Source organism: Candoia aspera, chromosome 2 (assembly GCF_035149785.1).
Source record: "Candoia aspera isolate rCanAsp1 chromosome 2, rCanAsp1.hap2, whole genome shotgun sequence".
Lineage (NCBI taxonomy): Eukaryota > Metazoa > Chordata > Lepidosauria > Squamata > Boidae > Candoia > Candoia aspera.
The window spans coordinates 616,957-630,445 of NC_086154.1; the positions used below are offsets into that span (position 1 = coordinate 616,957).

The window sequence follows — 13,489 nt, forward strand, 5'->3', positions numbered from 1 at the left end:
GATTCTGGCCGCCTCCCGTTCCTCCTCGCTTCCCTCACTTGCGCGAAGCTGAGGTTCTGTCATCGCTAGCGTTCCCTCTTATCCAACGATTGGATGGGGCTAGCGGAAAATGGATGAAATGATTCTCAGCTTTATGTAACGGTTGCCTAATCCCAAATACTCAGTCTCACAAGCTCGGGCTTAAAGATAACTGATTTATTAAAGGAATAGTATGCAAATACAGAGAAAGCTGAGAATGAGCAAAAGCGCGCCAAATACAAACTTAAGAGCCTTGCCTGTAAGCAAGTTCCGCCTCATCCCTCGTCGGGACGCTCCCCCTCCCAGGTGCTAGAAGCCGTTAGACGCGCCTGGGAAAGTAACCTTGAGCAGGAGCGCAAACCCAAACATACATTCCAAGCCCTCAAAACAAGGGTGAAGGAATGGAAAAACCCCGGGTGAAGGAACACGGAACAGAAGAGGACATGTGAAACGTTACAATGTTAACAGCACATTGAAATGAGAACATGACACCCGCCCTTTTGAGTTAAATTTGCGCCCTGGTGTAGACCAGGATCTGAAGCCTGTTAAGTGAGCTTCCTCATCACTGGTGGTTAGCCGTGTCTCCTGGAGTGCTACGATGTCGAACTTGGAGAGGAATCCCAACAGATCTCCATCTGACATTCTGCTCTTCCATCCGGCTATATTCCATGTCAATATCCAAAAAGAGCTTCCTTGTTTGTTGTCAGGAGGGATGACTGGCATTGTGCTGAGATGGTGTGGCTCATGCAGTCGTTCTGCAGGTAGGATAAGATCCAGCGTTCCTTCAGTATCTAGGAAGACACACTGGTTGAAATTTGGCCTGCCTTTACCGCTCTCTTGCTGCTGTGTGGGTTCAGGTGAGTTGTGTGGTGGCTTACGCCTAGGGTGGTAAGCACCAACAGGTTGTTGTTTCATATCTGTGTCAGTGGCCAGAGGGGTTGTCTCAGTCCTGGGCGGTGGTCGTCTTCCTACCTCAGAGGCTGCCTTTACCATGATTTCCTCTGGTTCCTGAGGCAGAGGTCTGCCTGGAGAGCTGGAAGAGGTGCCGGTTTTTGAGTGAGCTAGACTGCAGTTATCTGTCTCAAATTCCTGGTGTGAGGGATTTGGATCTGCCCCAGGGGCCTCTGCATTGATGATCTGCATGTCTGAGTTCCACCTGGTAAGGGAAGGGGCACAAGTGCCAGCAAGATCTTTCTCAAAGTTATTACAATTGCCTTGGGTGGTTGGCAAAACTAGATCGATTAGTGGTTTGGCTGCTTTGTGTGTTGCCACCAGAGCCTCTCTCAGATCATCCAGTCTTTTTATAATGTCAGCTTGTTGCACGTCTGGCAAGACACTGAAGGAGTTAATCAGATTTCCCTCCAGAAGATCGGCTGTGCGCTGTCTTGCTGTAGGCAGTGCAGAGTGCTTGCCTGGGCCGCCTTCTCTCAGGGGCCGAACTGGGGAGGTGTCCTTGAGGTTATCTGAAGTCGAGTTGCCACTTTTGTTCTTTAAGGTGACCGTGCTCTCTAGGTCCAGCTGGCTTAGGAGTGGGCTGAGTCCTCTGAACAAAACACGCATGTTGGAACTATTGAAAAGAGGTGCAGAAAGGGCCTCATTTTAAACAGCATGCTAGAGATTATGGGCTCTTTTGCAACCCTTGAAGGATGGAGGTTCAAGGCGGTGGGTTGGAGAGAGGAGGAGAATCACAGCCTGGACCTTCCCCTACTAACACAAAGGGCTCTCCTTTTCAGAGGAGAGACCCCCTTGTTACTTGAGCGCTCAAATAAAAGGGTTATCCTATTTCTCACTTGGTGTGTTTATTGGGACCCATACCAGGTTTAAAGGACTCCGGTCCTAAGCCCTGATTTGCGGCCCTTCAATACCAAATACTCCTTCAAACACTCCTTCCTCCTCTTATTTTCCTCACAACAACAACCCTGTGAGGTGGGCTGGGCTGAGAGGGAGGGACTGGCCGAAGCTCACCCAGCCGGCTTTTAGGCCTCAGGTGGGACTGGAACTCACAGCCTCCTGGTTTTTAGCCCAGACCAAACTGTCTCTTTTTGTCAATCATAATTCCGTATGATTGAGCTTTATGTCTTGGTTTAAACACTGAATCATGATTATAATTTCTAGCTTGTGTCCACTATTTGTTTGTTTCTTTGTTTGTTGGATTTAGAAGCTGCTGGGCTCCAAATGACTCTGAATAAATAATAAATAATAAAAAGAAGCAAAACGCCTGAAAAAGGGCACAAGGACAGGCTAAAGAACTTTTGCTAATTCTCTTTTTCCACCTTTGGGAATTCATTTTTTTTGTCCTAAAATGCCAAACATGTCATTTCTGGGGCCCGGGAGGAAAAGAGAAATGGGCTCCTGGCCGGAAAGAGGGACGAGGAGGCCCTTCAATCGATCACTAAGAATATATTTCGGAGGAGGGAGATGTTGCTGGGTCCCCCCCACACAAAATCAGTGTTGCCAGAAGCCCAAAATTTTTATAGCCCAACACGCCCCTTCATAGGCCAAAAGGTGCCCCAAAACACGGAGAAACGCCAACATTTTCCCACAGCTGCCCTCTAAAACTTGCCCAATTGTGCAGGAGAACTCTATAAGGGAGAATTAAGGGATTGAAGGAAGGGGGGGTCCCGGCATCCCCCCACGAAGCCCCTCCCTCCCTTTTGACTCACTTCTCTGGCCAGTCAGGTGCCCATCATACACCCCGTAGTTGTGCCCGCAGAAGCGATCCACGGAGGCCCTCTGGTCCTGCAGGTAGTCCTGGAGGCTGTTCCAAGCATCGGCATCGGGCTGCCCCAACTCGGTCACGGCTACGAACTTGCCCAGGTCGCTGACAAAGCGGACAAACTCCTGCCAGTCATACATGAACCTGTACAGGTATCGCACCTGCTGCGTCCCGTTGAGGAAGTGGCATTCGTCCTTCACCTGGGCCAGGAAATGGGCTGTGAGAAGGAGGAGGCCGTCAGGAGGGATTCCAGGGCCCATCGCTCCCAGCCATGACTGGAGGAGGGACCCACGCGGGGAGGGGGAGAGGTGGATACCTGCTATGGAGACCGATGGATGGCCTCTGGAGGGCCCAGCTGGAAGGGGGAGCTGGGAGGGTCTTTCTCAGCCCCCTCTACTTTCCTGGTGTCATGAGTAAGGATGGCGAGCAGGGGGCTCCCATCCAGACTGTCAAGCGCATGCGTAGCACTGATGAATTGTTTAGCCATTCAAAGAGACACAGATCGGGACCACCTTAACCCTTAGGGGTTATATGTCTGGGTTTTTCCCACGCTTCTTCAGTTTGTTAGGATTCCTGTTATGTACTAGCAATAAATATTAGAGACCAGTTCCTTGTCTCAGCGTGTTTCCTGGCTGTTAGGACACCTGGTAGGGCTCCCTGGGGGGAGAGATGAGGGGCCTGCGAAAGACCCCCACCCAATGCATACAACCTCCCAGCACTGGGGGGGGTGTTGGAGGAAGGGCCCCAATCCGCCCCAATGGGAGAAGCTCCAACACCTTCCTTTGGCAGCAGTGGCCCACCCTGCAGGGCTGTCACTCCCTCAAGATGCCCCCAGGAGGAGGGAGGGGGAAGCTATTATTGGTCCCAGTGGAGAGGAAAGGGGGTAGGGGGACGAACTTCCTGGTGGGCATCCTCCATCCTCCCAGAGTGGAGAAAGGCAGGCAGAAACTCAGTTGGTGCAGCACACTGCCCTACTCTCTGCAGGGAACACTGGATCCAGGTGGGCCCCTTCCCCCCCCCAAAGCAGCAGGAAATATGTGGGGAGGGGGGCAAAGAGACCACCAGAAGCTCTCTGGGCTGGAGTGAAAGCAATATCCATACCTCCGTCTCCCTCTTCCTGGGGGGGGGATATGGGGAGGGGGGCACAATAAAGGTGTCTGGACTGATGCTCCTGGGGTCTCCTAGCCCTTCCCTCCCCCCAACCCCCTCTGCCCTGGTTCCCCCCAACTTTTCTTCTCCCCCCAATATTCAGCCCTGTTTCCTGCCTTGGGATGCCTGTTGGGGGTTCAGGGCTCCTTCCTGCCCGCTTCCCAAAAGAGGCCCCCTGCAAGCCTCCCCCAGACCACCTCACAGGGAGGGTCTCCTTGCCTGATCTTAAGAGCCTCTAATTTGAGATTTGTAAAGAAAACTGAAGTTTTGGATGATGCAAAAAAGTGTTTTTCCAAAATGTGTATTTTCTTATATGGCTTTTGTTGGATTTGTGGATTCAGGGATGAAAAGGCAAAAGTTTCCCTCTTTCCCTTTCGCTTTCCTTCTCCTCCCCCTTTTAATACAACAGACTTGGGGGCTCTGGATCCGGGTGCAGTTCGGGCCCTGGAAGGTCCAACTCTGATCTAGCCACGGGAGGGGGAGAGTCCCCCAGGTGGGCTGCCTTCCCCCTCCCCACCTGGGTCACAACCCTCGCGGGGCATCCACAGCACCAGGAAAGGGGGTCCCTCTCCGTCCTCCTGGGGGGCTGTTGGGAGGGGGGGGGACAGAGACCACATGGAGATCAAGTCTCCTGCAGGCTCCCCCCTCTCTTGCCCTCGGCCCCTTCCCCAAAGTCCCTCCTGGGGGTCCCAGCCCCTTCCTCCCATCAGGGGGCTCCAAAGAAAAATCTTCACAGGTCTTTGCTACCTGCCTTTAAAATGTGCATGAGGTGTGGAGCTGATCTCTCTGCTCTCTCTTGGGTTTCCCTGGGCCCATAACTTGTGGCAGAGTGCTGGAAAGCATTTGGCCCGAGAGATCAGGAAAATCACACACCAGGCGTTTCTATAAAAATAAATTTATTTACAGAAAGCACAAAAACATTTACAGGCTTGTGCATTCACACACGCTCAGAAAGAACTGAGCTACTTACTTGGCTGCAAAAGCGAAACTAAACAAGTAACAAGCAAGCTGCCCTCCCCCAGGCAATGCAGCTATTAACACCCAAACTGAGGACAATTAAATCTGACCTCTTCACACTGCCAATGCTTAAGGAAGTACTCAATTACCATGGTAACCTTAATGGCTTGTCCAGGCAAAAACAAAGAAATGCCAAGAAGACAAGAAAGAAAGTCCCATCATAGCTTTTTATCATCCACTGTCACTCTTAGTGTTATTGATGGCAAGAGAAACTCAGCAGCTGTTTGAGGACCACTTCAGCATCCTCCAAGGGTCTCCTGTGGGATCAACAGTGGTGTGACCGGAGGTCCACTCTGTGTGTGTGTGTGCGTGTGTGTTAGCTAGCTAGCTGGGGGCCCACACTGGTGGCATGGGAGAGTCCCATTTTAGTCAGTGTTGCCTCCCCTGTGACTCACCAACCAACCCCCCCCCCCCCCGTGCTCAGTGGCTCCTCACATCCTTCTTTCAAGAATATTGTCGCAGTACCTGTATGAACAAGATTTATTCAGATGAAAGGATCTCCGGAATCACGTTATTCCCGGAACCATCTCAGCATGAAGAGTTGTTTTGTCTCTTAGTGACCGTCGTGTGAGCAGCAGGGGGGCAGGGCAGACCTCTGGGCCAGCAGTGAAAAGCCTGCAGCTGAACCGGGTCCTGAGTCTTTATGAGCCTTGAACTAACCAGGATCAGGTAGATTTCCTGCACAGCATGTCGGTGACTGTTGGTAGGTTGCGTGCAGTACTGGCTCTGCCTGAAGCAGGCGTTGCCACCCACTCAGCCTGCCATCCCTTGTGCCAAGGAGGCTGTGCAGGGCAGCTCCTCCACGTGGCATGCCAGCCGGTTGGGGGGTGGGGGGTGGGGGGAATCTATCCATCTCTGTGGTCGCTAAGAGTCACCACCATTACTTGGTTACTTGACGGCAGGTAATCATGCTGTAAAAAATGTGATGTGTTGAAAACCAACAGAAATAGTATTGAGAAACATATTAAATCCCTTGACAACCAAAATCATCAGGCAAGAAAGCAGAACTGATACTCCGTTCCGTCAAGCTCACAGTCGCACGTAACCAGAGAGGATTTAAGCAGCGAAATGTAAGTCTTCCTCCGGAAGCACCTATCGGGAGGGTCCGGGCAAACCCCATTCAAACCGTAGCCGAAAAAGCTGCAGGGGCCCGTCCGCAGAGCCGCCCGGACCCGGGATTCGCCTGAAGGACCGCCCACAGCGAAGGCCCCGTCCCTTTGTCCCGGCGCCAAATGTTCCTTCTTCGCCAGCAGGGGGAGCTGTGCCTGTGCCTCGCTATCAGGGCGCCATCGCTGGTGAGGAAAACCCTGCAGGTGGAAATCGCCTGCTCTGAAAATCGGGGGGGGGAGCAAACGGGGAGCTCAGCTTTTGGGGAATATGGGGGTGTCCGCGGGTGTGGGGAGAAAGGTCAAGATGGCATCCACGGTGGTGCAATCCAAGGACGGGAGAACTATAATCAGCTAGTATGATGATGGTGATATGCCGTCAAGTCCCTGTCGACTCTCAGCAACCACACAGGTGGATTTTCTCCGTGTCAGTCTGTCCCTGACCTGCTCCACCACGTCGTCCGACGGTGTCCCCAACGCCCCTGTGTCTGAGTCCATCCCCCTGGATTCTGGTCGTCCGCTCCTCTTTCCATCCCCCTTTCCTAAAATTAGAGCCGGGTTTCGCATCACGTGTCCGAAGGAGGATAATCTGGGCTCCGTCATTTGTGCCTGGAGGGAGAACCCGGGGCTGGCCTGCTCAACGACCCGACGCGCCGTTTGTTTCCTGGACTGCCCAGGAGGACGGGCGTCGGGAATGGCCGCTCTGGCCACTTCCAGCGGGGCACAGGACCACGCGGCTGCCCCACCTGGAGACGCAGGACTGGAGCAGGCAAGGGCGGGCCGTCCCTGAGCTGCCCTCGGGAAGAGTTCAGGCCCGTCGGTTGGATCGTGGCCCGTTTCTCAGTTCTGCTCTCGGGAACAGGGACGCTTCAGGCTCGCTGCATGGGGAAGCGAAACTCCAGCGCTCCTGCGGCCTCTCTTCAGCTGTTGGGGGACTGTAGAAAGAAGGGAACTTCCTGCGGGGGGGGGGGGCAGAGAGAACTCTGAGAAAATCAAAACGTTGCTGGTGGGGCATGAAAAAAACTTCTGCTCTGGTGACGAGGGGAAGGGAAGCGACAGCCGGAGCGCCGCCCGAATCGGTGGGGTGAGCTTGTGCGTCTGGGTGCGATTCAGACACGCAAGTCCAGGGTGGATTCGGACTCTTTCGCCTGGTCCAGCTGCGGGGGGGGGGGGGGGACCCAGTCCTGGTCTGCCAAGGCAGATGCTGAGCGAGGGTGGAGCTTGACCCCCCCCCCCCAAGCATCACATACGTGGAAAGGTTTCAGGCCACTTCAGAACACAAACACAACGGGTTTGGAATGGAATGGAACGCACTGATTGATTTATAGACCCCCCAACTCCTGCTCTGGGCATCTGATGGCCCCTTCTCCAGAGTGTGGCGCACACCCGTCCGATCTTGGAACTTCACTTCAACAGAGTGGGAAGAGCATCTTCCAAACTGCTTAAGGAAACCAATTTCTAAACCCCTGGATGGGCTTCAGTGGGGGCCCCAGTAAGGGGCGTGTTCCAGGCATCCCATGATGGTTTCTTTCCCAGCCATCCCCCCCCCCCGATTTTTAATGGGGCTTGTTCTGCTTGTCTGTATATATTTATGCCCCTGCTTTCCATTTTCACGATGGTTTTTAATTTTGATTGCGTACGTTTGTATAATTTCTGTAACCCACTCTGGTGGTGGTGTTTTTTTAAAGAAGGAGGGTTCATCCAAACTTTGTAATCAATGAATGAGAAAAATAAGCAAAGCTACTTTTTTAGAAACGGGAGCGCAGGGCGACCATCCGGAAAGCGACTTGGTGGCCAGACCAGCCTCAGCCACCGGATGCTTTTTCTAATCTTATTGAGATACAGAAAGCGGAAGAGCGATGAAATCAGGATTGCAGACGTTCTGGAGACGGAGGGCGAGCGTCCCAAGCGCCGCGGGGGGAAGGCTGTGGGTCCAGGGCACGAAGGAGAAAGGGGGAAACAGAGAAAGCAACAGCAATGGGGGCGGGGGGATTGATCGATCTTAGAGCAGAAAAAGCAGCAGCGGGGAAGCCTCCCACAGGAGGAGAAACCCCGAGCTCTGCCCCTGGGCTGGGTGCCAGCGTGATTCACCAAAGCCCCTCCCCTTTGTGTCCCCCCGCCCCGGTTTCAGCTTTCCTGAGTCTGAGGGGGCCCCGAAAGAGCCACGGGAAGCGATCCGAGAGCCGTCTCGGCCGTCCCCGGGTGATGGGAGGCCAACTGGAGGCCCGTTGAGCTGGGACGGGGGGGGGGGGCAGAACCCCAAGAGTTTGGGCCAGGAGACTCTCTGGAGTGAATCTGCAGCCAGCTGGGGGATTCTGGGAGTTTAAGCCGGTGGCAAACACGGGACACTGTGACTGAGTTACGCAACACGCTGCACAGCCCCACGTCCGGATGAAGGAAAGGCCGCAGGATGGAAACCTTGGTGGGGTGGTGGACGGGGGGGAGAGCGGCAGCGCTGCACGGCTCTTTTTCTGACTTCCCAGAAAGTTGAGTGACCAGGCCAACAGGAGCACCAATGAAAAAACAGGCTTTGGAGGCGTCATCTGTCTTCGGGGAGAGGAGTCGCGGCTTGGTCCTTTGGAGGAGATGGCTTTTGGCTGAGAAGACAGCCGAAAAGATCGGAGGCGCTGGGAGGGCGTATTATTATTACTATTATTATTATTATGGTTGATAATAATAATAATTATTAATATTAATTATAATTATAATAATGAATATAATAAATAATTCAAAAATTGAATCCCCAACAGCAGAATGTCAATCCAGGGAGGAGCCGGCCCGGCTAACGGGCTCCCCGGGATACTTTTGGGACAGGGCACAAAAGGGGGCACAAACCTGAAGGACTTGTTTTTACTGTGAACTGCCCAGGGTCCCCCATGTGGGGGAGATGGGCGGTGATAAAAATATGATATAGATAGATGATAGATGGATGGATGGATGGATGGATGGATGGATGATAGAGAGAGAGAGAGAGAGAGAGAAATGTTTTACGAGGAGGCTAGATAAAGTGACAGAAAATAATCAGTCCGGCCATTTCACCATCAGCCCCTCCCCAAACGCCTTTCCTGTCCAAGGAATCACAGAAAAAATAGCTCAGTTGCTCGTGCAAAGCGGCCCGGCCGGACCAGCCAACCGATCACAGACGCGGCAGGAGCTGCTCAGCGGAGGCCGGAACAGGCCCGGTTGGGGCACCTGCAAACTGCGGCAGGGCTGAAATCTGGCCTCAAACGAGGGAGGGACGGTGAGAAAAACGAGACTGCGAAATGCTCCTTCCGAATCAGGACCACCTCTTGGGCCGCGCATCGAAACTCCTGCTTAGATACGACTCGGAGCAGAACAAAAAACAACAGGGGTGATAAACCAGTTGCAAAACGTCAAAGAAACCGTCCCAGTTCAGCAGTGGGAAGAACCGTGGAACAAATCCTATCCTTAAAATTCACTCCAAGCTACGATTTGAAAGAGACCTGGTAGAAAACGTTGTACAGACGGTACACAACTCCACCCATAATTGCCAAAAGAGACAAATCACACAATGATGAATGTTGGAAATGCCACTAGGCTGAAGGAACACTCTGCCGTTTGTGGTGGATGTGTAAAAATACACACACACACACACACATCTATCTATCTGCAGGAGAATTGGAATGACATGCACAGCACTATTCAGAGAATGTTAGGAATCAAATTTGAAATGAAACCACATTTTTTAAAATTAGGTGTAATACCAGAACACATCAATAAAAATACCATAACTAGTTTAATATTTAATTAAATATTTAATATTTAATTAATGTACACACTTTATTTAAATAATATACACGCTTACAGCTGCAAGGACAAAATTTGCGCAACACTGGAAAAAAGACGGAATACTGAAAATGTCTGGTTGGGAGCTCAAATTTGGAGAAAATGCAGCAAGGGCAAAACTGACGGTATATATCCATAATAGACATTTAACTAAATTTAAGCAAGAATGGCCTCCAGGAAAATTAGATATTATTTTTATTTTATTTCTTTACTTATCAGATTTATCACTGCCCATCTCCCCCTTATGCAGCAAGATAAATACAGACACTCAGGGTGTGTTTTCTAAAGTTTACCCCAATAGGCACTGCAAACTGGTTGGAGTGCAAAGAAGGGGAAGTCAGAAAATCAGTATTTACCTATATTACATTTAGAGGTGTTTTTCATTTTTCTTTTAAATAATAATTTAGTGGATGTTTTGGCATTAAGCTCAAAACTATGTTTTTTTATATCATAAAGACAACCTAATATAATCTGCTGGTATCTCTTCCTAATGTTATATTGAACATTATCTGTATACCTTCAATAATTATCTGTCCTTCCATAGATAATATCTTTTTTCAAAATATACTTTTGTTTTAAATGAATGAATGAGTGAATGAGAGAAGAAGGAAGAAAGAAGGAAGGAAGGAAGGAAGGAAGGAAGGAAGGAAGGAAGGAAGGAAGGAAGGAAGGAAGGAAGGAAGGAAGCGGGCTCATCAGTGGCCCTCATTAGACGGAAGAGGGGACTGAACGGGGGGGGGCACACGGTCCAGTCCTGGGCCCCCCACTCCTCAATCTTCATCTTGCCTTAAACGATGAAGGTCATCAGAGGACTAAAAAGCCAATGATATGAGATTCTGGAAAATGAATAAAATCCCACTTGATCTGGTGAAAACACAGAAATAAGCAGAAAATAACAGAATGAAATTTAAGGGGAAAAGGGGGCAAAGTGTGATGTGGCTATAATTTTAGGTAGCATCAACAGGAAGACATTTTTTAAGGAAAGGGCAAAGGAGCAACAATCAGGGGTGGCCGTTTACTTCTCTCAATTGCCCAAGTCCTCTCAAGGAAGATTCATCCCCCCTCAGAAGATGAACAAGTTCCGAATTCCCCTTTCGGAGCCAGATGGACAGAAGAGCTTCTCGGGGATCTTGTGCTGCAGAGGATCTTTGCTGGGGGGTCCTTTGGGGGAATTTGGAGGGAGACCAAAAATAAAATAAAATAAAATATAAAAATAATAAAATAAAATATTATTTTATATCATTTATTTTATAAATAAAATAAAATATAAATAATAAATAATAAATAATAAATAAATATAAATGCAAAATAGAAAAATAGAAAAATAAATTTAGGCCATGTGCAAGAAATCTAGAAGAGAGAATCAAGATTTTAATGTGTTTCTTTAAACTCTGCCCCCAAATCAGGAACTTTACAGCTATGAAGATGGAAGCAGTTTGGCTCAGGCTGAAGTTGATCCTGTGATGAAAAAGGTGGTTTTGAGGGGGGCTTTTCTCCCAGGCCCCAAAAATTGGCTTAACAACATTTCTTGGCCTTTGAATCAGCTTTTTTATTATTATTTTTATTTATATTTTGTAATAGCTCAAGGAGATGAACATTGCTAATACTCCTTCCTCCTCCTCTTTTCTCCACAACAACCCTGCAAGGTGGGCTGGGCTGAGAGAGAGGGACTGGCCCAGGGTCACCCAGCCACCTTTCAGGCCTCAGGCAGGACTGGAACTCACAGCCTTCCGGTTTCTGGCCCAGACCAAACTGGCTTTTTTTCTCAAGGAAGAGGAAAAAGTACATAAATAATTCCTTATGATTGAGCTTTAAATCTTGGTTTAAACACTGAATCATGATTATAATTTCTTGCTTGTTGGTTTATTTGCTGGATTTAGAAGCTGGCAGATTCCAAATAAGTCTGAATAAATAATAAATAATGAAAAGCAGCAAAACCCCTAAGAAAGGGCACAAGGACAGGTGAAACGGCCTTGCTGATTCCTTTTTTCCACCTCTGGAAATTCATTTTTTGGCCTAAAGTGCCAAACACGCCATTTCTGGGGCCCGGAGGGAAAAGAGAAATGGGCTCCTGGGCAGAAAGGGGGACCGGGAGGCCCTTAAAATAAGAACATTTTAAGGTCTTCCTAAAAGCAGCTGGGCGGGGTGTTCTTATCATGGGAGGCAAGGTATTCTAAAGGGCAGTCACCCAGAAGGCATTTCATCAAGGTCTCACTCCACCCCACCCTGCCCCACCACCCTTGGGGGGGGAAACCTAAGCACAGGGTGTAACATATTACATGCATAGAGCAACTGTGTTTTGTTAATCTGATTGTGTGTAAATACAAGCAAAACAATTCAAGACATTAGAACAGAAGGGTGGGTAAGTTTGTTTGTTTTTTAGCATTTTTAAATAGGATTTGTGAATTAAAATCCACGGCAGCCCCCAAGTACTGCAGGAAGACCTTATCGCTGTTCCACAGGTCGACATCAGGCTGCCCCAACGGGGTGACGGCCACGTGTTTCCCAAGGTCGCTGTCGAAGCGGTCAATCTCCTGCCGGTCGTAAAAGTGCCTCTCCAGGAGTCGCACCCGCTGCGTCCCGTTCAGGAAGCGGCATTCGACCTTCGCCTGGATCAGGAAATGGGCTGCGAGGAGGAGGAGGAGGAGGAAGGCCGTCAGGAGGGAGTCCGGGGCCCATCGCTCCCAGCTGCGACTGGAGGAGGGACCCGCGCGGGGAGGGGGAGGGGCAGAGACCTGCTACGGAGGCCGATGGATGGCCTCTGGAGGACCCAGTGGGAAGGGGAGCCGGGAGGGCCTTTCTCAGCCCCCTCCACTTTCCTGATGGGGCTCCCTGGGGGAGAGGCGGGGGGGCTGCGAAAGACCCCCGCCCAATCCCCTCAATGTCCAACCCTTGGGGGTGTGGGAGGAAGGCCCCAATCCGCCCAAGGAGGAGAAGCTCCAACACCTTCCTTTGGCACCAGTGGCCCACCCCACAGGGCTGTCGCTCCCTCAAGACGCCCCCTGGAGGAGGGAGGGGGAAGTGTGTGGGTCCCAGTGGGGCTCCCTGGGGGAGATGGAGAGTTGCTGGGGGTCTGGAGGGGGAGAAAAGGGGGGGGGGAAAGGAGCTTCCTGATGAACTTCCTCCATCCTCCCAGGGTGGAGAAAGGCAGGCAGAAGCTCAGCTGGTGCAGCACACCGCCCTACTCTCTGCAGGGAACATTGGATCCAGGTGGGCCCCTTCCCCCCCCAAAGCAGCAGGAAATATGTGGGGAGGGGGACAAAGAGACCACCAGAAGCACTCTGGGCTGGAGTAAAAGCGATATCCATACCTCCGTCTCCCTCTTCCTGGGGGGGGATATGGGGAGGGGGGCACAATAAGGGTGTCTAGACTGTTGCTCTTGGGTTCTCCCAGCCCTTTCCTCTCCCCAACCCCCCCAATTTCCCTGGTGACCCCAAACTTTTCTTCTCCCCCCCCCCCAATATTCAGCCCCACCATCTTTCCTTTGGGATGCCTGTTGGGGGTTCAGGGCTCCTTCCTGCCCCCTTCCCAAAAGAGGACCCCTGCAACCCCGCCCCAAGACCACCTCACAGGGAGGGTCTCCTTGGCTGATCTTAAGAGCCTCTAATCTGAAATTCATAAAGAAAACTGAGGTTTTCGATGATGCAAAAAAGTGTTTTTCCAAAATGTGTATTTT

General features: G+C 50.9%; 2 protein-coding genes across 2 annotated transcripts in view; both read right to left on the reverse strand.

The window, feature by feature from the left end:
• Window positions 1–13,489, reverse strand: part of LOC134491980 (zinc finger and SCAN domain-containing protein 2-like) — a 305,728-nt gene that overhangs the window by 104,272 nt on the left and 187,967 nt on the right. The window lies entirely within an intron of this gene.
• Window positions 1–13,489, reverse strand: part of LOC134492005 (H-2 class II histocompatibility antigen, E-S beta chain-like) — a 148,912-nt gene that overhangs the window by 49,814 nt on the left and 85,609 nt on the right. Inside the window, exon 2 of the mRNA XM_063296129.1 lies at window positions 2,682–2,951. Within this exon, the coding sequence (XP_063152199.1) occupies window positions 2,682–2,951 (270 nt within the window). The remainder of the gene's footprint in view (window positions 1–2,681; window positions 2,952–13,489) is intronic.